This window comes from Pristis pectinata, chromosome 3 (assembly GCF_009764475.1).
Source record: "Pristis pectinata isolate sPriPec2 chromosome 3, sPriPec2.1.pri, whole genome shotgun sequence".
Classification (NCBI taxonomy): domain Eukaryota; kingdom Metazoa; phylum Chordata; class Chondrichthyes; order Rhinopristiformes; family Pristidae; genus Pristis; species Pristis pectinata.
The window spans coordinates 226,191-252,311 of record NC_067407.1 but is presented as its reverse complement, the minus strand read 5'-3'; the positions used below and the strand labels follow the sequence as shown (position 1 = coordinate 252,311).

General features: G+C 45.7%; 1 protein-coding gene across 1 annotated transcript in view; it reads left to right on the top strand.

Annotated features, from left to right (window-relative positions):
* slc25a24 (solute carrier family 25 member 24) overlaps window positions 1–26,121 on the top strand; it is a 43,406-nt gene that overhangs the window by 8,751 nt on the left and 8,534 nt on the right. The window contains exons 3-7 of the mRNA XM_052011950.1: window positions 779–905; window positions 1,865–1,952; window positions 17,422–17,533; window positions 22,968–23,126; window positions 24,010–24,162. Coding sequence (XP_051867910.1) covers window positions 779–905; window positions 1,865–1,952; window positions 17,422–17,533; window positions 22,968–23,126; window positions 24,010–24,162 — 639 coding nt within the window. The remainder of the gene's footprint in view (window positions 1–778; window positions 906–1,864; window positions 1,953–17,421; window positions 17,534–22,967; window positions 23,127–24,009; window positions 24,163–26,121) is intronic.

Below are 26,121 nucleotides of genomic sequence, written 5' to 3'. Positions count from 1 at the left end.
TAGATAGGGTAGATAGAGTCTTTTTTCCCCAGAGTGGAAATGTCAAATACTAGAAGCCATAGGTTTAAAGTGAGAGAGGGGAAATTTAAAGGAGATTTGTGGGGAATGTTTTTGACACAGAATGGTAGGTGCCTAGAACATGCTGCCAGGGGAGGTGGTAGAAACATAAAATAACAATGTTTGAGAGACATTTAGACAGATATATGAACAGGCAGGGAATGGAGGGACATGGATCATGTGCAGGCAGATGGAATTATTTAATTTGGCATCATGGCCCAGATTCTGTGCTGTATTCTTCTATGTTCTAAACCTGTACCCTCTAGTTTTAGACAGAGGTGAGAGGAAATTTCTTCAGCCAGAGGGTGCTGATTCTTTAGAATTCTCCAGCAGAGAGTGTTGTGGAGCTTTAGTCACCGAGTGTATTCAAGGCAGCGATTGATCGATTTTTGGATCAGGAGATATTTGGTTTGTGCAGGAAAGTGCACCAAGATCAACTGTAAAGATTAGCTGTAATGTTACTGAAAGGTGGTGGAGCTCTGAGGGTCTGAGTGACCTACTCCTGTTTTTGTTTCTTATATTCTGTAATGTTTGGTGCGGACAGAAGAATGGGAGTGCCGTACATTGTGCACTGGAGAAGGGGATATGTGTGGGAACATAATGGGTGTTGGGGAAGGGATTGTATGACTGATTAGTGTAAATGGGTGCTTGCACGGACTTGGTGGGCCAAAGGGTCTGTACCCATGCTGTGTAACTGACTCCAATTTCTGCTTTGTAACAGAAAATATTACACTCTGGGGACAGTGACCAGGACAATGAGCTGGATTTCACAGAGTTCACCAACTACCTCCAAAACCACGAGAAGAAACTTCGCCTGGCCTTCAAAAGCTTGGATAAAAATAACGATGGTGAGTGTCACTGAAATTTCAGCTCCATTGAAAATGATCATAACCTGACAGTGAAGGCCGGTGAATGAGGTGCAGGCTAGTGGTGCAGTGTTCGGGGACTTTGGGGGGGAGGGATTGTGATGGACACGTCCTCCACTGTGTCTTGCATGCAATACTGAAGTCCTGCACTGAATTTTGGTTGCTCTATCACAGTCCTGCGCTGCGTTTGGGTCGAGGCATTGAGCATAAGAGACAGGAAGTCATGTTGCAGCTGTATAAAGCTTTGGTTAGGCCACATTGGTAGTATTGTGTTCAGTTCTGGCTGTCCCATTACAGGAAGGATGCGGAGGCTTTGGAGAGGCTGCAAAAGAGGTTCACCAAAGTGTTACCTGGATTAGAGAGTATTAGCTACAAGGAGAGGTTGGAGAAACTTGAATTGTTTTCTCTGGAGCATCGAAGGCTGAGGGGTGACCTGACAGAGGTTTATAAAATTATGAGGATGATAGATAGGGTAGACACTCAGTCTTTTTCTCAAGGTGAAAATATTGGAGGCATAGCTTTACAGTGAGGGGGGAAAGTTTGAGGGAGATGTTTGGGGTCAGCTCTTTTACACAGAGACTAGCAGGTGCCTGGAACGGGCTGGCTGGGGAGGTGGAAAGCAGAAGCGATAGTGGCTTTTAAGACATTTAGACAAACGCAGGTATGGATCATGTGCAGGCAGATGGGATGAGTTTCATTTCATGGTATCATGCTCGGCACGGACATTGTGGGCCGAAGGGCCTATTCCTCTGCTGTGCTGTTCAATGTTCCATGCTCCGCTGCAGTCCTGTGCTGTCTCTCAGTTGCACTGCTGCAGTCCTGAGCTGTGATGACTGGCTCTGTTGCAGTACTGTGGTATCTATCGGTGACTGTACCGCAGTCCTATGCTGACTTAAGATTTTAATATTAATGAATTTTACTGAACTGTTGTTTTATTTTAGGCAAGATTGACGCTGGTGAAGTTGTCGAGTCCCTCAAGAGTCTGGGAATTCAGATCAGTCTTCAGAATGCAGAGAAGATTCTTCACTCGTAAGCTGATTTCCCTGGAACTTCAGGCTGTACCTGCCACAAACACACCTTTATTTAAATTGTGGTTAAGCTTTTGACACAAAGGCGACGGTTGTGTTTTTTGTTGTTGGTTTGGAGGATGTGGGTGTGTTTGAAAGCCTAGCTGTTAGAGCCCATTGCAACAAGTCCTCGGATCAGAGGCACCTTCCTGAACCTGCGCAGCTGGTGAATGGTATAAAATTTTGTGGCACAAGAGGAGGCTGTTCGGCCACAGACTGCGCTCACTCTTTGAAGCAGCAATCCTAAGGGTCCCACCATCCCACCCCCTTCCCTTTCCTCATTGCCTTCTTAGGAACAGCACAGAAATGGGCCTTTTGGCCAACTGGTCTGTACTGACCAAGGAGTCTGAGCTAGCATCATTTGCCTGTGTTTGGCCCATTCCCATCTAAATCTTTTCTATCCATGTACCTGTGCAGATCACTTTTAAATGTTGTAATTGTACCCACCTTTACCACTTCCTCTGATCATTCCATATACCCACCAGCCACTGTGTGAAAAATTTCCCCTCAAATCAATTTTAAATCTTTCCCCTCTCACCTTAAACCTACGCTCTGTAGTTTTAGACTCCCCTACCCTGGGGAAAAGACTATGAACATTCACCTTATATATGCCCCTCATGATTTTATAAACCTCTTGTCTAAAGGAAGAAAGCAGCTTACCTGAGGTTTAGAAAGCATGGATCAGCCAGGGCCCTGGAGAGTTACGAGGTAGCCAGGAGGGAGCTTAAGAATGGACTTAGGGGAGTTAGAAGGGGCATGAGAAGTCCTTGGCGAGTAGGATAAAGGAAAACCACAAGGTGTTCTAACGTATATGAAGAATAGAAAAATGACTAGAGTGAGGGTAGGACTGATCATGGATAAAAGAGGAAACATGTGACTTGGGTCAGAAGAGGTAGGGGAGGTCCTTAATGAATACTATGCTTCAATATTCACCAGTGAGAGAGACCTTGATGTTCATGAGGATGGTGTACGACAGGCTGATACACTAGGGCATGTCGACGTGAGGAAAGAGGATGTGCTGGAAGTTTTGAAAAACATTAGGATAGATAAGTCACTGGGGCCAGGTGGGATATATCCAAGGTTATTATGGGAAGCGAGGGAAGAGATTGCTGCACCTTTGGCAATGATCTTTGTGTCCTCACTGGCCAGAGGAGTAGTGCCAGATGATTGGAGGGTGGCAAATGTTGTTCCTTTGTTTAAGAAAGGGAGTAGGGATAACCCTGGGAATTACAGACCAGTGAGTCTTACTTCAGTGGTGGACAAATTATTGGAGAAGATTCTTAGAGATGGGATTTATGGGCATTTGGAGAAGCATAAGCTGATTAGGGGCAGTCAACGTGGCTTTGTGAGGGGCAGGTCGTGCCTCACAAGCTTGATTGAATTCTTTGAGGATGTGACAAAGCACATTGATGAAGGTCGAACAGTGGATGTGGTGTACGTGGATTTTAGTAAGGCGTTTGATAAGGTTCTTCATGGAAGGCTCATTCAGAAAGGCAGGAGGCATGTGATTTAGGGAAACTTGGCTGCATGGATTCAGAATTGGCTCACCCATAGAAGACAGAGGGTGGTTGTAGATGGAGCGTATTCTGCCTGGAGGTCGGTGTTCTGCAGGGATCTGTTTTGGGACCCCTGCTCTTTGTGATTTTTATCAATGACTTGGATGTGGATGTGGAAGGGTGGGTTAGTAAGTCTGCAGGTGACAGGTTGGTGGTGTTGTGGATCGTATAGAAGGTTGCTGTAGGTTACAACAGGATGCAGAGCTGGGCTGAGAAGTAGCAGATGGAGTTCAACCCGCAAAAGTGTGAAGTGAAGGCAGAATACAAGGTTAATGGCAGGACTCTTTGCAGTGTGGAGGAATTGTGGGATCTAGGGGTCCACTTCCATAGATCCCTCAAGGTTGCCGCACAGGTTGCTAGGGTTGTTAAGAAGGCGTATGGTGTGTTGGCCTTCATTAGTCAGAGTATTGAGTTCAAGAGCTGCAAGGTAATGTTGCAGCTCTATAGAACTCTGGTTAGACCACACTTGGCGTATTGTGTTCAGTTCTGGTCACCTCATTATAGGAAGGATGTGGGAGCTTTAGAGAGGATGCAGAGGAGATTTACCAGGACACTGCCTAGATTGGAGAGCATGTCTTATGAGGATAGGTTGAGCGAGCTAGGGCTTTTCTCTTTGGAGCAAAGGAGGATGAGAGGTGACTTGATAGAGGTGTTCAAGGTGATAAGAGGCATAGATCAAGTGGACTGTCAGAGACTTTTTCCCAGGGCAAAAATGGCTAACACGAGGGTGCATAATTTTAAGGTGATTGGAGGAAGGTAAAAGGGGGGGATGTCAGAGGCAAGAGCACTGGTGGCAGAGGTGGTGGAGGCAGATACATTAGGGACATTTAAGGGACTCTTAGATAGCCATATTAATGATAGAAAAATGGAGGGCTCTGTGGGAGGGAAGGGTTAGATGGAACTTAGAGCAGGATAAGATGTCAGCACAACATTGTGCTGTAATGTTCTATGTTCTATAAGGTTATGCCTTGGCCTCCTTCGCTCCAGGGAAAACAGTCCCAGCCATCCAGTCTCTCCTTATAATTCAAACCTTCCAGTCCCAGCAACATCCTTGTGAATCTTTACTGCCCCACTTCCAGCTTAACGACATCCTTCCGATAGCTGGGCAGCCGGAACTACATACAATACTCCAAGTGTAATCTCACCAACAACTTGTACAGTTGCAACATGACATCCCAATTACTGTACTGCACTGACCGATGAGGACAAGCCTGCCAAATGCCTTCTTCATCACCCTGTTTACCTGTGTCTCCACTTTCAGGGAACTATGTACCTGTAGCCCGAGGTCTCTCTGTTTTACAAAGCTCCCCAGGGCCCTGCCATTTACTGTGTAAGTTCTGCCTTGGTTTAACTTCCCAAAATGCAACGCTTCACACTTGTCTGAGTTAAATTCCATCTGCCGTTCCTTGAACCACTTTCTCAGTTGATCTGGATCCTTTTGTAATCTTAGTCAACTTTCTTCACTGTTCACCACACCAGCAATTTTGGTGTCATCTGACTTACTAACTACATTAACAACATTAGGATCCGAGTTGTTAATGTAGATGACAAACAATAGCTCACCCTGTATCCCACGTGATTTATCTTTCCAGACTAGCCTACTATGCGGTACATCGTTAAAGGCCTTGCTAAAGACTATTTAGACAACGTCCACTGCCCTGCCCTCATCAGCCTTATTCTTTATCTCTTCAGAAAACTCACAAGATATGAGAGACACGATTTCCCACACCCAGAACCATGCTGACTATTCCTGATTAGTCCTTGCCTTTCCAAATACTGGTAGTTGCTGTCTCACATAATCCCCTTCAGTAACCTTCCCACCGTTAGGCTTTACTGGCCTGTAGTTCGCTGGCTTGTCCTTGCAGCCCTTCTTCAATAAAGGCACAACATTAGCCATGCTCCAGTCTTCCAGTACTGCACCCATGGCTAAAGATGATGCAAATACCTCTGCCAAGATACACTTGATCAGGCCCCGGGGATTGATCTACCTTAATATGCCATGCCCGCCAGTACCTCCTGTGATGTAATGTGGATATGTTCCAATACTTCACTATTTACCTTAATTCCTTAGCTCCATGACCTTCTCCATAGTAAATACAGATGAGAAATATTCATTAAAAACCTCAACTATCTCCAGTGGCTCCACATTTGAATGACCACACTGATCCTTAAAGGGACTTCTTTCTTTCCCTCGTTACCCTCTTAATATACTTATAGAATCTCTTAGGATTCTCCTTTACTTTATCTACCAAGACTATCTCATATCCTCATTTTGCCCTCCTGATTTTACCCTTGTGTACTCCTGCATGTCATACTTTTTAAGGTATTCAGTTGTTCCCAGCTCCCTATACCTGGCAAGCGCCTTCTTTTTACTGACCAGGCAGGCACTCAATACCCCCCCCGCCCCCCACCCCCCGCCGCCCCCCCCCCCCCCAATCAACTGGGGTTCCCTAATCTAGCCAGCCTTTCCCCCTTTCCTTTCACTCGAACAGGAACATGCTGGCCCTAACTTGCCCAATCTCACTTTTAAAAGTCTCCCACGTTCCAGACAGCCCTTTATCTGCAAACGGCCTCTTCCAATCAACCTTTGCAAGTTCCTGTATAGTGCCTTCAAAATTTGCCTTGGTAAATTGGTTTATTATTGTCACATGTTCCGAGGTAGAGTAAAAAACTTTGTTTTGCATGCCATCCATACGGATCATTTCATCACAACAGTGCATGGAGGGAGTACAAGAGAAGACAATAATGATGCAGAATAAAGTTTTACATTTACAGAGAAAGTGCAGTGCAAGCAGACAATAAAGTGCAAGGCAATAATGAGGTAGATTGTGAGGTCAAGAGTCCATCTTATCGTACTGGGGAACCATTCAGTAGTCTCAAAGCAACAGGATAGAAGCTGTCCTTGAGCCTGGTGGTACATGCTTTCAGGCTTTTGTATCTTCTGCCTGATGGGAGGGGGGAGAAGAGAGAATGTTCAGGGTGGGTGGGGGTCTTTGATTATGTTGGCTGCTTTACCAAGGCAGCGGGAAGTGTAGACAGAGACCATGGAGGGGAGGCTGGTTTCCATGATGTGCTGAGCTGTGTCCACAACTCTCTGCAGTTTCTTGCAGTCATGGGCAGAGCAGTAGAGCAGTTGCCATATCAAGTTGTGATGCATCCGGATAAGATGCTTTCTATGGTGCATCGATAAAAATTGGTGAGGGTCAAAGGGGACAAAGAGTCATAGAGCACTACAACAGAGAAACAGGCCCTTTGGCCCATCTAGTCCATGCTGCCTGATCTGCCTAGTCCCATCTAACTGCACCCAGACCATAATCTCCATACCTCCCTCATACATGTACCCATCCAAACTTCCCTTAAATTTTACAATTGAACCCGCATCTACCACTTCCACTGGTAGCTCATTCCACACTTGCGCCACCCTCTGAGTGAAGAAGTTTCCCCTCAGATTCCCCTTAAATATTTCACCTTTCACCCTAGAAGTATATAAAAGGCTATAAAAGTAGTAAGGTGGATGGGCTAAAGTGCATTTACTTAAATGCAAGAAGCATCAGGAATAAGGGAGGTGAACTGAGAGCTTGGATAAGTACATGGGACTACGATATTGTGGCTATTACAGAGACATGGCTGACAGCAGGACAGGAATGGAGATGGAATATTCCTGGTTTTCAGTGTTTCAAAAGGAATGGGGGGGGTGGAGAGGAGGAGGAGAGGTGGTGATACTGGTCAGGGACACTGTTACAGCTGCAGAAAGGGTAGATAATATAGAAGGATCCTTTCTGGAGTCAATATGGGTGGAAGTTAGGAACAAGAAAAGAGCAGTTACCCTCCTGGGAGTATTTTGTAGGCCTCCCGGTAGCAGTAGGGATACTGAGGAGCAGATTGGGAGGCAGCTTTTGGAAAGATGCAAAAATAACAGGGTTATTATAATGGGAGACTTCAACTTCCCAAATATTGATTGGCACCTACTTAGTGCCAAAGGTTTATACGGGGCGGAGTTTGTTAAGTGTGTCCAGGATGGATTCCTGACACAGTATGTTGACAGGCCGACTAGAGGGAATGCCATATTAGATGCAGTTTTAGGTAATTAACGGGGACAGGTGACAGAGCTATCGGTGGGTGAGCATTTGGGGGACAGTGATCATTGCTCCATAACCTTTAGAATTGTCATGGACAGGGATAGGAGCAAAGGGGACCGGAAGATATTTAATTGGGGAAAGGCAAATTATGAGGCTATAAGGCGAGAACTTGGGAGTGTAAATTGGAATGACATTTTTGAAGGGAAATGTACTATGGAGATGTGGTCGATGTTCAGGGATCTCGTGCAGGACGTTAGGGATAAATTTGTCCCAGTAAGGCATAGAAGGAATGGCAGGGTGAAGGAACCGTGGGTGACGAGAGAGGTAGGACAACTAGTTAGGAAGAAGAGGGCAGCATACGTAAGGTGTAAGCAGCAAGGATCAGACAGGGCTCATGAGGAATATAGAGTAGCAAGGAAGGAGCTTAAGAAAGGGCTGAGGAGAGCGAGAAGGGGACATGAAAAGGGTTTGGCAAGTAGGGTTAAGGAGAATCCCAAGGCTTTTTTCTCGTATGTGAAGAGCAGAAGGATGGCTAGAGTAAAGGTAGGTCCAATTAAAGACAAAGGTGGGAGGATGTGCCTGGAAGCTGTGGAAGTGGGTGAGGTTCTCAATGAATACTTTTCTTCAGTATTCACCAAGGAGAGGGGTCTTGATGATGCTGAGGACAGTGTTGGTAAGGGTAATGTTCTAGAGTATGCAGATATCAAGAGAGAGGATGTTGGAACAGTTAGAAAATATTTGGACGGATAAGTCCCCGGGGCCTTACCCAGGCTGTTCCCCAGGCTGCTTTGTGAGGCGAGGGAGGAGATTGCTGAACTGCTGGTTAGGATCTTTGAGTCCACGTTGTCCACGGGGATGGTACCAGAGGATTGGAGGGTGGCGAATGTTGTCCCCTTATTCAAAAAAAGGTAGTAGGGATAGTCCAGGGAATTACAGACCAGTGAGCCTTACGTCTGTGGTGGGTAAGCTGTTAGAAAGGATTCTAAGAGATAGGATCTATGAGCATTTAAAGAATCATGGACTGATTAGGGACAGCCAGCATGGCTTTGTGAAGGGAAGATCTTGCCTCATAGGATTCTCTGAGGAGGTGACCAGGAAGATTGATGAGGGTAGTGTTGTGGATGTGGTCTACATGGATTTTAGTAAGGTGTTTGATAAGGTTCCTCATAGTTGGCTTCTTCAGAAGGTCAAAGGCCAAGGGATCCAGGGAGGCTTGGCAGTGTGGATTCAGAATTGGCTTGCCTGTAGAAAGCAGAGGGTTGTGGTGGAGGGAGTGCATTCAGATTGGAGGGCTGTGACTAGTGGTGTCCCACAGGGATCAGTTCTGGGTCCTCTACTTTTTGTGGTATTTATTAATGACTTAGATGATGGGGTGGAAGGGTGGGCTAGCAAGTTTGCAGATGACACAAAGATCGGTGGTGTTGTGGATAGTTTGGAGGGCTGTTGAAGCTTACAGAGGGATATTGATAGGATGCAGAGCTGGGTTGACAAGTGGCAGATGGAGTTCAATCCAGAGAAGTCTGAGGTGGTACACTTTGGAAAGACAAACTCCAAGGCAGAGTACAAGGTAAATGGCAGGATTCTGGGCAGTGTAGAGGAGCAGAGGGATCTGGGGGTTCATATCCACAGATCACTGAAAGTTGCCTCACAGGTGGATAGGGTAGTTAAGAAAGCTTATGGGATGTTAGCTTTCATAAATCATGGGATTGAGTTTAAGAGCCGCGAAGTAATGATGCAGCTTTACAAAACTCTGGTTAGACCACACTTAGAGTACTGTGTCCAGTTCTGATTCATTATAGGAAGGATGTGGAGGCGTTAGAAAGGGTGCAGAGGAGATTTACCAGGATGCTGCCTGGATTAGAGAGTATGGATTATGAGGAGAGACTAAAAGAGCTAGGGCTTTACTCATTGGAGAGAAGGAGGATGAGGGGAGACATGATAGAGGTATACAAGATATTAAGAGGAGTGGACAACCAGCGCCTCTTTCCCAGGGCACCAATGCTTAAAACAAGAGGACATGGCTTTAAGGTAATGGGTGGGAAGTTCAAGGGAGATGTCAGAGGGAGGTTTTTCACCCAGAGAGTGGTTGGTGCATGGAATGCGCTGACTGAGGTGGTGGTGGAGGCTGATACATTGGTCAAGTTCAAGAGATTGTTAGATAAGCATATGGAGGAATTTAAGATAGAGGGATATGTGGGAAGAAGGTGTTAGATAGTCTTAGGTGTGGTTTGAAGGGCGGCACAACATGGTGGACCGAAAGGCCTGTATTGTGCTGTGTTGTTCTATGGTAAACCTTTGTCCTCTAGTTCTAGTCTCACCCAACCTGAGGGGAAAAAGCCTGCATGCATTCACCCTATCTATTCCCCCTATAATTTTGTATACCTCTAAAAGATCTCTCACTCTCCTGCGCTCCAGGGAATAAAGTTCTAACCTTTTTAACCTTTCCCTATAAGATAAGATATCTTTATTAGTCACATGTACATCGAAACACAGTGAAATACATTTTTTTGCATAATGTTCTAGAGAGCAGCCCGCAAGCGTCGCCATGCTTCCGGCGCCAACATAGCATGCCCAGAGCTTCCTAACCCGTACGTCTTTGGAATGTGGGAGGAAACCGGAGCACCCAGAGGAAACCCACACAGACACGGGGAGAACGTACAAACTCCTTACAGTCAGTGGCCAGATTTGAACCCGGGTCGCTGGCACTGTAAAGCGTTATGCTAACCACTACACTATCGTGCCTGCCGTGCCTATAACTCGGGTCCTCAAGTCCTAAATTTTCTCTGCACTCCTTCGAGCTTATTGATGTCTTTCCTGTCAGTAAGTGACCAGAACTGCACACAATACTCTAAATTCGCCCTAACCAATATCTCCTACAACTTCAACATAACATCCCAACTCCTGTACACAAAGCCTTGATTTGCAAAGGCCAAAGTGCCAGAAGCTCTCTTTATGACCCTATCTACCTGTGACACCACTGTCAAGTATCTATGGATCTGTATTCCCAGGTCTCTCTGTTCTACCCCACACCTCAGAGCCCTACCATTCACTGGGTAAGTCTTACCCTGGTTTGTCCTCCCAAAGTGCATCACCTCACACTTGTATGCATTAAATTCCATCTGCCATTTTTCAGCCCATTTACCCAACTGGACCCGATCACGCTGCAAGCTTTGATAGTCTTCCCCAATGTCCACTGCACCCCCAATCTTGGTGTCATATGCAAATTTGCTTATCCAGTTTACCATGTTATCATCTAAATCATTAATATAAATGATAAACAACAACGGACCCAGCACCAATCCCTGTGGCACACCACAGTCACAGGCCTTCAACCAGAGAGACAACCATCTACTACCACTCTCTGGCTTCTCCCGCTAAGCCAGTGTTGAATCCAATTGACTATTTCATCCTGATTGCCAAGCGACTTAACCTTCTGGAGCAGTCTCCAATGCGGGACTTTGTCAAAGGCCTTGCTAAAGTCCATGTAGACAACGTCCACCGCCTTCCCTTCATCAACCTTCCTGGCAACCTCCTCGAAAAACTCTACTAGATTGGTTAGACATGACCTGCCACACACAAGGCCATGTTGACTATCCCTAATCAGGACCTGTCTATCCAAATATATCCTGTCCCTCAGAATACCTTGCAATAATTTACGCACGACTGACTTCAGATTCACCATCCTATAATTTACCAGCTTATTCTTAAAGCCTTTTTTGAACAACATTAGCTATCCTCCAGTCCTCCGGCACCTCACCCGTGGCTAAGGATGTTTTAAATATCTCTGCCAGGGCCTCTGCAATTTCTGCACTAGCCTCCCACAAGGTCCAAGGGGACATGTCATCAGGTTCTGGGGATTTATCCACCTTAATTCACCGTAAAGCAGCCAGCACCTCATCTTCCATAATCCAGATACAGTCCATGACCTCACTACTCTTTTGCCTCAGTTCTATAGTCTCTATGTCTGTCTCCAGAGTAAATACAGATGCAAAAAATTCATTTAAGATCAACCACATCTCTTTCATCTCCACACATAGATGACCACGCTGACCTTCAAGAGGACCAATTTTGTCCCTTGCTATCATTTTGCTCTTAATAAGCTATAAAAACCCTTAAGATTCTCTTTCACCCTGTCTGCCAGAGCAACCTTATGTCTTTTTACTCTCCTGATTTCTCTCCTGTGTGTTCTCTTACATTTCTTATACTCCTCAAATGCCTCATTTGATCCTAACTGCCTATACCTGATATACACCTCCATCCTTTTCTTTACCGGGGCCTCAATATCCCCCGATAACCAAGGTTTCCTAAAGTTTCTAGCCTTGCCTTTTATTCTAACAGGAATGTAAAGACATGCCAAATTTCTTTAGCCTCCTGAGGAAGTAGAGGCGCTGGTGAACTTTCTTGGCCATGGTGTCAATGTGATTGAACCAGGACAGGCTATTGGTGATGTTCACTTCTAGGAGCTTGAAGCCCTCAACCCTCTTGAACTCTGCACCATTAAACAGGAGTGTGTGCACAGCTCCCCTTCCTGAAGTCAATGGCTAACTCTTTTGTTTTACTGACATTGAGGGAAAGGTTGTTGTCATGACACCATGTCACTAGGCTCTCTATCTCTTTCCTGTACTCCAATTTATCATTATTTGAGATTCAGCCCACTATGGTAGTGTCGTCTGCAAGCTTGTAGATGGAGTTAGAGCAGAATCTGGCCATGCAGCCGTGAGTGTATAGGGAGTAGAGTAGGGGGCTGAGGATGTAGCTTCTGGGGCACCAGTGTTGAGAATAGTCGTGGCAGAGGTGTTGCTGACTATTCTTACTGATTGCAGTCTGTTGGTCAGGATCTATTTGCAAAGGGAAGTGCAAAGTCCTAGGTCTATGAGTTTGGAGATGAGTTTGCTTAGAATTATAATATTGAAGGCAGAGCTGTAGTCAATAAACAATAGTCTAGCGTAAGTGCGTTTACTGTCCAGATGCTCCAGAGATGAGTGTAGGCCCAGGGAGGTCCGCCATGGACCTGTTTTGGTGGTAGGCGAATTGCAATTGATCGAGGTTGTCTGGGAGGCTGGAGTTGATGCGTGCCATAACCAGCCCCAATTTCAGACTTCAGTATGTGGACCAGTCATACTTTTCTCCGTAAACTAATAGAATTATGGTCACTAGTCCCAAAGTATCACTTGCCCAGCCTCATTTCCCAGTAGAGGTCCAATGATCCCCCTCTCTAGTAGAGCCATCTACATACTGTTTGATATAAGAAGCATTTAACAAATTCCACCCCATCCAAGCCCTTTGCTCTGTGGCTGTCCCGGTCAATCTGAGGGAAGTTGAAATCACCTACTATTACAACCCTATTATTCTGAGAGCTATCTGCGATCTCCCTACACATTTGTTCCTCTAGTTCCTGCCGACTATTGGAGGGACCTATGGTACAATCCCAGCAAAGTGGTCACTCTCTTAACATAGAAACATAGAAAACCTACAGCACAATACAGGTCCTTCGGCCCACAAAGTTGTGCCGAACATGTCCCTACCTTAGGAATTACTAAGCTTACCCATAGCCCTCTATTTTTCTAAGCTCCATGTACTTATCCAAAAATCTCTTAAAAGACCCTATCGTATCCACCTCCACCACTGTTGCCGGCAGCCCATTCCACGCACTCACCACTCTCTGAGTAAAATACTTACCCCTGACATCTCCTCTGTACCTACTCCCCAGCACCTTAAACCTGTGTCGTACTTGCGGCAACCATTTCAGTCCTGGGAAAAAGCCTCTGACTATCCACATGATCATTGCCTCTTATCATCTTATACACCTCTATCAGGTCACCTCTCATCCTCCGTCGCTCCAAGGAGAAAAGGCCGAGTTCACTCAACCTGTTTTCATAAGGCATGCTCCCCAATCCGGGCAACATCCTTGTAAATCTCTTCTGCACCCTTTCTATGGCTTCCACATCCTTTCTGTAGTGAGGTGACCAGAACTGAGCACCGTACTCCAAGTGGGGTCTGACCAGGGTCCTCTTCTTGTTTCTAAGTTCCATCCATTATAGCCTCACTGGACGATCCCCCAAGAATATCTTCTCTACCAGCATGAAGTTGTCCCTAATCAAAAATACAACTTTCTCTTCTCTCTTACTTTCACCTCTATCATACCTGTAGTTTCTGTACCCTGGAACAGTGAGCTGTCAGTGCTGCCGCTCTCTCAACCTGTTTCTGTTCTGGCCCATCTACTGATCCCACATACCGGTCCCAATCCCATTCCCATATACCGATCCACACCCTTTGTTCATCTGCCTTACCTGTCAGGCTTCTTGCATTAAAATAAAGGCAGTTTAGACTATTATATAGCCATACAGCACAGAAACAGCCTTCGGACAACTGGTCCATGCCAACTAAATGCCCATGCAAGCTAGTCCCATTTGCCTGCATTTGGCCCATATCCTTCTAAACCTATCGTATCCAAGTACCTGTCCAACTGTCTTTTAAATGTTGTTAATGTACCTGTCTCAACTGCTTCGTCTGGCAGCTCAGTCCATCTACACACCACCCTCTGTGTAAAAAAAATCTCTCTCCCCTCTCACATTAAACCTTTGCACTCCAAGTCTTCATGTCTCTAGTTCTTGATTCCCCATCCCTGGGAAAAGGACTGAGTGCATGCACCCTATGTCCCTCATGATTATATATACTAATATAACATCACCCCTCAGTCTCCTACTCTCCAAGGAAAATAGTCTTAGCCTGTCCAACCTCTCCCTATAACTCAGTCCCTTTAATCCTGGCAATGTCCGTGTAAATCTTCTCTGCACTCTTTCCACTTTAATCACATCCACATCTTTCCTGTAGCAGAGTAACTGAAACTAAACTCAATACTCCTCACCAGTGTCCTGTACACCTGCAATATAACCTGCCAAAACCCTTCTTCACCACCTTGTGATGCCACTTTCAGGGAACCATGTACCTGAACTCCAAGGTTCCTCTGTTCTTCAACACTCGCCAGGGCCCTATTGTTTAATGTGAAAGTCCTACCTTGATCTGACATTTGAAAATGCAACACCTGGTACTTAGAACATAGAACAGTACATCACAGGAACAGTCCCTTCAGCCCACATTGTTGTGTTGAACTAATTAAACTCATAATTAAATGCCTAACCAAACTAATCGCTTCTGCCTTCACAATGTCCATATCCCTCGATGCTCTGCACATTCATGTGCTTATTTAAGACCCTCTTAAACACCTCTATTGTATTTCCCTGCACTACCACCCCTGGCAGCACATTCCAGGCACCCACCACTCTCTGTGCAAGAAAACTTGCCCTGCACATCCCCTTTGAACTTAACCCCGCTCACCTTAAGTGCATGCCCTCTGGTATTAGACGTTTTGACCTTGGAGAAAAGATAGCAGCTGTCTATCCTATCTCTGCCTCTCATAATCTTATAAGCTTCTATCAGGTCTCCCCTCAGCCTTCACTGCTCTAGAGAAAACAACCCAAATTTGTCTAACATCTCCTCATAGCACATGCCCTCTAAACCAGACAACATCCTGGTAAACCTCTTCTGCACCCTCTCCAAAGCTTCCACATCCTTCCTATCCAGATGTGGCCTAACTAGAGTTTTATAAAACTGCAACATAACTTCCCGATTCTTGAACTCAGTGCCTGGACTAAAAAAGGCAAACGTGCATATGCCTTCTTTACCACCCTATTAACCTGTGCAGCTGCTGTCAGGGAGCTATGGACTTGGACCCCAAGATCCCTCTGTACATCTCACTATTAAGAATCAGAATCGGGTTTATAATCACTGCCATATGCCTTTGTGGCAGCAGAACAGTGCAAGACATAGAGACATAAAATTATGATAAGTTACAAAAATAAATATATAGTGCAAAAGTGGAATAACAAAGCAGTGTTCATGGAACGTTCAGAAATATGATGGCGGAGGGGTCTTCAGACTCCTGTATCTCCTCCCCGATGGTAGTAACATGAAGAGGGCATGCTCTGGGTGGTGAGGGTCCTTAATGATGGATGCCACCTTCTTGAGAGAGCACCTCTTGAAGATATCTTTGATGGCGGGGAGGACTGTGCCCATAATTGAGCCTGCTGAGTCTACAACTCTCTGCACATTGGAGCCTCCATACCAGGCAATGATGCAACCAGTCAGAATGCTCTCCACCGTACATCTGTAAAAATTTGCAAGAGTCTTGCCATTAACAGTGTACTGTCCCTTTACATTTGATCTCCCAAAGTGCAACACCTCACATTTGGCGGGATTAATCTCCATCTGCCATTTCTCCGCCCATATCTGCAACAGATCTAAATCCCACTGTATCTTTTGGCAATCTTCTGCAATATCCACAACACTACCAATCTTCATACCGTCTGCGAACTTACTAACCCAACTATTTACATTTTCATCCAGGTCATTTATATATATCACAAGTAGCAGAGATCTCAGTACAGATCCCTGTGGAACGCCACTAGTCACGGACCTCCAGCCAGAATAAGTCCCATTGACCACTACTCTTTGTCTTCTATGGGCAAGCCAATTCTGAATCCAAACAGCCAAGTCACCATGGATTGCATGCATCTTAATCTTCTGGATGAGCCTACCCTGAGGGACCTTGTCAAACATTTTACTAAAATCCATGTAGACAACATCCACAGCTCTACCTTCATCGATCCGATGAATCTGCAAATCAGGATATTGGTCCCCTTCCAGTTCAGGTGAAACCTATCCCTCTTGTACAAGTCAGCTGTGCTCCAGAAGTGATCCCAATGGTCTGAATCCTTGCCCCCTGCACTATCTTCTCAGCTGCACATTCATCTACCCTATCCTCCGATCCCTACCCGTACTAACACAAGGCATTGGGAGTTTAGAATGAGGGTGATCTTATTGAAACATCTCAGATCCTTAGGGGACATGACAGGTGAGATGTGGAGATGTTTCCACTGGTGGGAGTGTCTCAAATGAGGGGACACAGTTACAGGATTGGCGGGGGGGGGGGGGGACATTTAAAACGGAGGTGTGTAGGGACTTCTTCTCACAGAGGGAGGGGAGTCTGTGGGATTCTCTGCCCCAGAGTATGTGGAGATTGGATCACTGGGGGGATTTAAAGAGGAGGGAGATAAATGTTTGAAAGAGCAGGGGATTGAGGGTGATGGGGAACTGGCACAGAAGAGATGAGACCTGGGGCAGGTCAGCCATGGTCACATAGAATGGTGGGACAGGACTGAGGGGCCGAGTGGCCTCCTCCTGCTCCTGTTTTCTTGTGCTCTTGAATATTTCTGACATTTTGTTTTATTTTTCAGATTTTCAGCAGCTGCAATTGCTTTTAGTTTCCAGTGTTTCCTGATTGACATCAGCTGGCTTTTATTCATCATGTCAGAAACAAGCAATACATTGGTACAGCTGGTAGAGCTGCTGCCTCACAGCCCCAGTGACCCAGGTTCATCCTGACTTCTGGTGCTGGTCTCCCAGTGGCTGGGTTTCCCCTGGGTGCTCCGGTTTCCTCCCACATCTTAGATATGTACAGATTGGTGGTTAATTGGTCACTGTAAATCACCCCCAGTGTGTGGCTGAGGGATAGAATCTGGGGGGAGTTGATGGGAAGGAGGGAGAATAAAATTGAATCTGTATAGATGAGTGCTCAATGGGTGAAATGATTAGTATAACTTTAAAGCTCTGCCTAGAGAGTTTTCTGTAATGTCATGAGAGCACACTGTTGTCAGAGTTGGAGAGGGTGTAGGGTGTAGAGGAGAACTGTGCCCTCTGACCCCCCCCCCCCCCCCATTCCTTCTCTGTTCTGCAGCATGGATGAAGATGGCACAATGACTGTTGACTGGAATGAATGGCGAGATCACTTCTTGTTCAACCCGGCAACCAATATTCAAGAAATCATCCGGTTCTGGAAGCATTCAACGGTGAGCAGAGAGGGTTTTTACTTTACATTACACAGCAGCCTGACTCTGGCTGCCTGGTGTCAGAAGACCTTCCTACAGCCCAATATTGATTCAGAATCAGAAAGATTTATTACCACTGACTTGAATGTTGTGAAATTTGTTGTTTTGTGGCAGCAAAGACATCAAGTTACTCTTAAGTTACAAAAATAGTGCAAAAAAAAGGAATAACTAAGTCGTGTTTATGGTTTCATGGACCATTCAGAAATCTGATGGCGGAGGGGAAGAAGCTGTCTCTGAATCGTTGAGTGTGGGTCTTCCGGCTCCTGTACCTCCTCCCTGATGGTAGTAATGAGAAGAGGGCATGTCCTGGATGGTGAGTCCTTAGTGATGGACTTGAGGCACCACCTCTTGAAGATGTCTTCAATGGTGGGGAGGGTTGTGCTGGTGATGGAGCTGGCTGAGTCTGACCTTCTGTAGCCTCTTGCCATCCCGTGCATTGGGCCTCCACACCAGCCTGTGATGCAACAGTCAGAATGCTCTCCATAGTACATCTATAGAAATTTGTAAGAGTCTTTGGTGACCTACCAAAATCTCCTCAAACTTGAAACGAAGCAGAGCCCCTAGCATGCCTTCCTGACTGCAGTCAATGGAAGTCAGAATGGGGTAGCTGAAACTGGCCTTTTGACCTTGCCAACCATCATAATTATTAGTGTAAATACAGTGGATGCTCGATGGTCAGCACAGATTGGGTGGGCCTATCACCTCCTTGTGCCCAGTCCGCCTCCCCTCTTTTGTCCACCTATCACCACTCTGCTTTTCCCTCGTATACATTGGGCTTCCCCTTTTCCAATCTTCAGTCCTGAAGAAGGGTCCTGACCCAAAACCTTGACTGTCTGATTTTCTCCACGGATGCTGCCTGGCCTGCTGAGTTCCTCCAGCATCATGATGTTTTTCATCTAGATATTCCAGGATCTGCAGTCCTTTGTTTCTCTAACTAAGAAGGTTGATGAGGGCAGGGCGGTAGACGTGATCTATATGAACTTCAGTAAGGCCTTTTGTAAGGTTCTGCATTGTAGACCGGTATGGACAGTTAGACTGCATGGGATCCAGGGGAGCTAGCTAACTGGACACAGAATTGGTTTAGAAACATTGAAACATAGAAAAACTACAGCACAATTCAGGCCCTTCGGCCCACAAAGCTGTGCCAAACATGTCCCTACCCTAGAAATTACTAGGCTTACCCATAACCCTCCATCTTATTCAGCTCCATGTACCTATTTAACAGTCTCTTGAAAGAGCCTATCGTATCCGCCTCCACCACCGTTTCTGGCAGCCCATTCCATGCACTCACCACTCTCTGAGTAAAAAACTTACCCCTGACATCTCCTCTATACCTACTCCCCAGCACCTAAAACCTATGTCCTCTTGTGGCCACCATTGCAGCCCTGGGGAAAAGCCTCTGACTATCTACCCGATCAATACCTCTCATCATCTTATACACCTCTATCAGGTCCACCCTCATCCTCCGTCTCTCCAAGGAGAAAAGGCCGAGTTCCCTCAGCCTGCTTTCATAAGGCATGCTCCGCATTCCAAGCAGCATCCTTGTAAATCTCCTCTGTACCCTCTCTATGGCTTTCACATCTTTCCTGTGGTGAGGCAACCAGAACTGAGCACAATACTCCAAGTGGGGCCTGACCAGGGACCTATATAGCTGCAACAATACCTCTCGGCTCCTGAATTCAATTCCCCAATTGATGAAGGACAATACACCATATGCCTTCTTAACCACAGAGTCAACCTGCGCAGCCGCTTTGAGCGTCCTATGAACTCGGACCCCAAGATCCCTCTGATCCTCCACACTACCAAGGGTCCTACCATTAATACTATATTCTGCCAACATATTTGACCTACCAAAATGAACCACTTCACACTTATCTGGGTTGAACTGCATCTGCCACTTCTCAGCCCAACTCTGCATCCTATCTATGTCCCTCTGTAACCTCTGACATCCCTCCAAACTATCCACAACACCCCCAACCTTCATGTCATCCGCAAACTTACTAATCCACCCCTCCACTTCCTCATCCAGGTCGTTTATAAAAATCACAAAGAGCAAGGGTCCCAGTACAGACCCCTGAGGTACACCACTGGTCACCGACCTCCACTCAGAATACGACCCTTCAACAACCACTCTTTGCCTTCTGTGGGCCAGCCAGTTCTGGATCCACACTGCAATGTCCCCTTGGATTCCATGTCTCCTCATCTTCTCCATAAGCCTCGCATGGGGTACCTTATCAAACGCCTTGCTGAAATCCATATACACTACATCTACCGCTCTCCCTTCATCGATGTGCTTAGTCACATCCTGAAAAAATTCAATCAGGCTCGTAAGGCAGGACCTGCCCTTAACAAAGCCATGCTGACTATTCCTAATCATATTATACCTCTCCAAATGTTCATAAATCCTGCCTCTCAGGATCTTCTCCATCAGCTTACCAACCACTGAGGTAAGACTCACCGGTCTATAATTCCCTGGGTTATCCCTACTCCCCTTCTTGAATAAGGGAACAACATCCGCAACCCTCCAATCTTCCGGAACCTCTCCCGTCTCCATGGACGACGCTAAGATCATTGTCAGAGGCTCCGCAATTTCCTCCCTCGCCTCCCACAGCAGCCTGGGGTACATCTCATCCCCATTGATGGTAGGAAGCAGAGGGTGACGATGGAAGGTTGTTTTTCGGACTGCAGGCCCGTGACTAGTGGTGTTTCCCCAGGGGTTGGTACTAGGCCCATTGATATTTGTCATCCACATGAACGATATGGATGAGAATGTACAAGGCATGGATAGTAAGTTTACAGATGACACTAAAATAGGTGGTGTCATGGAAAGCAAAGATGGATAGTGAAGATCAATAATTACTGAGGGATCTTAATCAGCAGGGTAAGTGGGCTGAGGAATGGCAAATGGAGTTTAATTTGGGCAAGTCCTAGGTGTTGCAATTTAGGTGGTCAAATCACAGTAGGACTTTCATGGTGAGTGGTTGAGCCCTTGGGATTGATGTAGAACAGAGGGACCTTGGAGTAATAAGTACTTAGTTCCCTGAAAGTGGTATCAGAAGTAGATGGGGTATGAAGAAGGTGTGTGGCACCTAATTCTGGCCATCACTCAGGGCAATGAATGTAGAAGTTGGGATGTTACCTTGCAGTTATACAAGATGTTGGTGAAGCAGCATTTGGAGTACTGTGTTCAACAAGGTAGATCGTGAGGTCAGAGTCCATCTCATCGTATAAGCGAACCGTTCAATAGTCTTATCACAGTAGGGTAGAAGCTGTCCTTAAGTCTGGTGGAACGTGCCCTCAGGCTCCTGTATCTTCTACCCGATGGAAGAGGAGAGAAGGGAGAATGACCCAAATGGGTGGGGTCTTGGATTATGCTGGCTGCTTCACCAAGACAGCAAGAGGTAAAGACAGAGTCCAAGGAGGGGAGGCTGGTGTCCGTGATGTGCTGGGCCGTGTCCACAACTCTCTGCAGTTTCTTGTGGTCCTGGACCAGGACAGTCTGTTGGTGATGTTCACTCCCAGGAACTTGAAGCTCTTAACCCTCTCGACCTCAGCACCATTGATGTAGACAGGTGCACGTACACTGCTCCCTTTCCTGAAGTCAATGACCAGCTCTTTTGTTTTGTTGACATTAAGGGGAAAGGTTGTTGTCATGACACCATTCCACGAAGCTCTTTATCTTCTTCCTGTACTCCGACTCATTGCCGTTTGAGATACGGCCTACAATGGTGGTATCATCTGCAAACTTGTAGATGGAGTTAGAGCAGAATCTGGCCACACAGTCATGAGTGTATAGGGAGTAGAGTAGAGGGCTGAGGACACAGCCTTATGGGGCACCAGTGTTGAGAATAATCATGCCAGAGGTATTGCTGCCTATCCTCACTGATTGCGGTCTGTTGGTTAGAAAGTCAAGAATCCAATTACAGAGGGAGGTGTTGAGTCCTAGGTCTCGGAGTTTGGTGACAAGTTTGCTTAGGATTATTGTACTGAAGGCAGAGCTGTAGTCAATAAACAATAGTCTAACGTAGGTGTCTTTACTGTCCAGATGCTCCAGTGCTGAGTGTAGGGCCAGGGAGATGGCGTCCGCTGTGGACCTGTTTCAGCATGGGTACATGGATGAGAAAGGTTTATAGGGATATGGGCCAAATGTAGGCAAATGGGACTGGCTTAGATGGGCATCTTGGTTGGCATGAACCAGTTGGGCCAAATGGCCTGTTTCCATGCTGTATAAATGACTAAGAGGTGAGCAAGAGTATTGATGAGGACAGGGCAGTAGACATTGTCCGCATGGTCTTGTGTGGTAGACTGGTCTAGAAGGTTTAGATCACATGAGATCCAGGCAGAGCTAGCCAATGGGATACATATTTGGCTTAGTAGAAGGAGCCATAGGGTGGTAGTGGAGGTCTCTGACCAGTTATGTGCCACAGGGGTTTTTGCTGGGTCTCCTGTTGTTTGTCATATACATTAATGAATTAAATAAGAATGTAGGTGGCATGATTAGTAAGGTTGCAGAGGATACAAAATTGGTGGTATGGTGGACAGTGAAGATGGTTGTCTAAGGCTATAATAAGATCTAGTTTAATTGGGAAAGTGGACAAAGGAATAGCAGGTGGATGACACAGTGAATGACAAGGCCCTAGAGAGTGTTGTAGAACAGAGGGACCTCAGATTACAAGTATATAATGCCCAGAGGTGGAGACACAGGTAGACAAGATGGTGAAGAAGGCTTATGACATGCTTACCTTCATCAGGGCATTGAGTACAAGAGTCCAGACATCATGTTGTGCGGTAGACATTGGTAAGACTACACCTGCAGCATTGTGTGCTGATCTGGTAACCATGCTAGAGGAAAGATGTGAGAGGGTGTTAGGTCCCAGGGTAGAGAATTCTATGGCTCTATGATTACCAGCTGATTAGTGAACCCAATTCAAAGGATGCAAGAAGGGAGTATGAGGAAGCCTTTTTTTCACTCAGAGAATTATGATGATCTGAAATTCACTGCAGGTAAGGCATCAACCAGGGATTTTAGATGGGAACTTTGGAGAGAACTTTGTTGGGATGTGGAGAAGGAACAGGAGGTGGTACTGGGAGGATTGTTTACCGAGTACTGATTCCATAAAGTCTGACTGCCTCCATTCCAGGGAAACTTCCCTCCTCCCTCACACATCACAATAAAATCATAACATGCTGGAAATACTCAGCAGGTCAGGCAGCATCTGTGGAGAAACAGAGTTAATGTTTCAGTCAGATTGACACCATCAAATCAGTGTGAATTTAACAAGTTGTAGTGTTGTCCAAGTCATTGATGAAGTCAGGATTGGTTGGACACAATGTCAACGGTGGGTTGTCCGTGATACTAACCCTCGTGCCTAACCCTAACCCTTTGTGCCCACAGGTTCTGGATATTGGGGATAGTTTGACCATTCCTGATGAATTCACAGAGGAGGAAAGGAAGTCAGGAATGTGGTGGAGACAGCTGCTGTCCGGAGCAGTGGCTGGGGCCGTGTCTCGTACGGGTACTGCTCCCCTCGATCGGCTGAAAGTCCTAATGCAGGTAGGTGTGAACTTTATTGAGCACCATATGCAGGCAGAAGATCTCTTTCTTTCCATCTGTTGGCTCACAAACACCAGCAGTGATTGGCACCAAAGATTGACGTAAGAATGACATAATGTCTTCACAGTTTAATCGGTAAGTCGGTGTTTTGTAGTATTGTACCCAACATAAGAGGAAATCTGAAATAACACAATGCCAGAGATGCCAGTAGTTCGGGTAGAATCTATGGGGAGAGAAACAGAGTTAACATTCAGGGTAAAGATTGTTCATTAGAAGAGCCAAACCTTTCATTCTCAGACTTGGAGTGTTAACTGTTTCTCTCTTCACAGACACTGACTGACAGACTGAGTGTTTCCAGCATTTTCTGTTATTTTTTTCAGATTTCCAGCATCTGCAGTTTTTTTTTAATTTTCATTTTAATCTAAATATGGTCTCACAATGCAGCAGGAGTTAACATCCACTATTATGATCATGCTGTGTGCATTCAATGGGCATCTTGCAGAGAATCTTGCTCTAATTTCAACTCCTATCACTCTGTTAGGGTGTGATCGTTTTTTTCGGTACAGGTGGAGTTGTCATCCACACAAAAACCACCAGAACAGAAGCTTCTGTGGTGTTGCTCTCATTGTCCAATAGTTCAGTCTCCAGCTAACCGGGTTCTCATTCCACTGAAAAAAACTTGACACCACCCTGTAACACGTAAATCAAGAGAATTGAAAGAGCATTGGGGTATTAATAGAAATAATACCCAATGGTCCCAAAAATCTGGCACCACCCAAGTTTTGAACCTGCTGGATTATCAGTTTTACTGTATTTCTGTTTTTTGTCGTAGATCATACGGCATATTTATTCACATAACAAATTTTGAATTGTTTTAAACCAGGTTCACGCTTCCAAAACAAACCAGATGAGTGTGTACAGTGGGTTTAAGCAAATGTTGAAGGAGGGTGGAGTGATGTCCCTGTGGAGGGGCAACGGTATGAACGTAGTGAAGATCGCCCCGGAAACAGCAATCAAGTTCATGGCCTATGAGCAGGTACTGCTGTTTGAGAACTTACAGTCATAGGGAGACTAAAGTGGCATACAACACAGTGACCTGTAGCTCTGCAACCATCTCATCAAAAATTGGCAGAGTTGTGGACAGTGAGGAAGGTTGTCAAAGGGTCCAGCAGAATTTGAATCAGTTGGAAATGTAGGCAGAAAAAGGAGTTTAATCCGGACAAGTGTGAGGTGTTGCACTTGGGGAGGTCAGGGACTTTTTTTTTGTTTTAATTGTGTTCTTTCGTGTAAAAATTGTGTATAATTTATGTCTGATTTATGTTTTTCTTGTTAATGTTGTTTATATGATGCTATGCAGGTAGTGTAGCAGTTAGTGTAATGCTATTACAGCGCCAGTGACCCGGGTTCAATTCCAGCCGCTGTCTGTAAGGAGTTTGTGCGTTCTCCCCGTGTCTGCGTAAGTTTCCTCCGGGTACTCCAGTTTCCTCCGACATTCCAAAGACAGCTGTGGGCCTGCTATGTCGGCGCCGGAAGAGTGTCGACACTTGCAGGCTGCCCCAGCACCTTCTCAGTAACGCAGAAAGATGCATTTCACTGTGTGTTTCAATGTACATGTGACTAATAAATAAATATCTTATGTGCCTGTTATGCTGCTGCAAGTAAGTTTTTCATTGCACCTGTGCATATGACAATAAACTTGACTTTGACTTTTGATACAAGAGGAAAATATACAGTAAGTGGCAGAACCCTAAGGAACATTGATGTACAGAGGGATCTTGGGGTCCAAGTCCATAGCTTCCTGAAATTGACAACACAAATAAATAAGATGGTAAAGAAGGCATTCAGCACACTTGCCTTCGTCAGTCAAGTTGTTGAGTATAATAGTCGGGAAATCATGTTGCTGCTATGGAGCATTGTGTGCAGTTCTGGTCACTGCATTACAGGAAGGATGTGGAGCTTTTGCTGAGAGTGCTGAAAAGGTTCACCAGGATGCTGCCTGGATTAGAAAGTTTTAGATTTAAGGAGAGGTTGGACAAACTTGGGTTTTCTCTGGCGTGTCGGAGGATGAGGGGAGACCTGATAGAAGTTTATAAAATTATGGATAAGGTGGACAGAGTCTTTTTCCCAGTGTAGAAACATCAAACATGAGATGATATGGCTCAAAGGTGAGAGGGGAAAGTTTAAAGGATATTCATGAGGTAAGTTTTTTTTACATAGAGTGGTAGTGTCTGGAACAGCTGCCAGGGAAGTGGTGGAAGAAGGTATGACAGTAACATTTAAGGCAATTAAACAGACACATGAACAGGCAGAGAATGGAGGGATGTCGACCATGTGCAGGCAAATGCTGCACCCTTCTATGTCCTTTGTTCTTATGCTTTCCAAGACATTTAACATTACCTCCTTTTGACGTGCTTCAGACTATGAACATATCCCAATGCAGGGTCTCGACACAAAACACCAACCATCCCTTCGTCTCCACAGATGCTACTCAACTGCTGAGTTCCTCCAGCTGCTTGTTTTTTGCTCCAGATTCCAGCAGCTTCAGTCTCTTGTGTCTCTATCAACATAGCCCTCCCTGAACTCACTGTCCTCCTCGTCCTTTTTGGTGAATACAGATGAGAAGCATTAATTTAAGACCTCCTTCCTCATCTGGCTTCACAAATAGATTATCCCTTTGGTCCCTAGGGCCACTCACACTTTCCTGTCTACACTTGCTCCTAATATGCCTATAGAATGACTTCGGATCACTATCTATACAGGGATACAGGTCCAGATGGGCCTTGGTTTAGGATTCCAGTCGAGGATTGTCTTATGGACCTGGGTCCATACAGATCTGGGGACCTTGAGAGCTATTGGTTAGGAGGGAACATGTGCTTCAAGGCAGAAGATGTGGGAGATGTCCTATTTGAGTACTTTGCATCAGTATTTACCAAGGAGAAGGACGTGGGGGATAGGGAGATCAGTGTGGAGCATGCTAATATGCTGGGGCATTTTG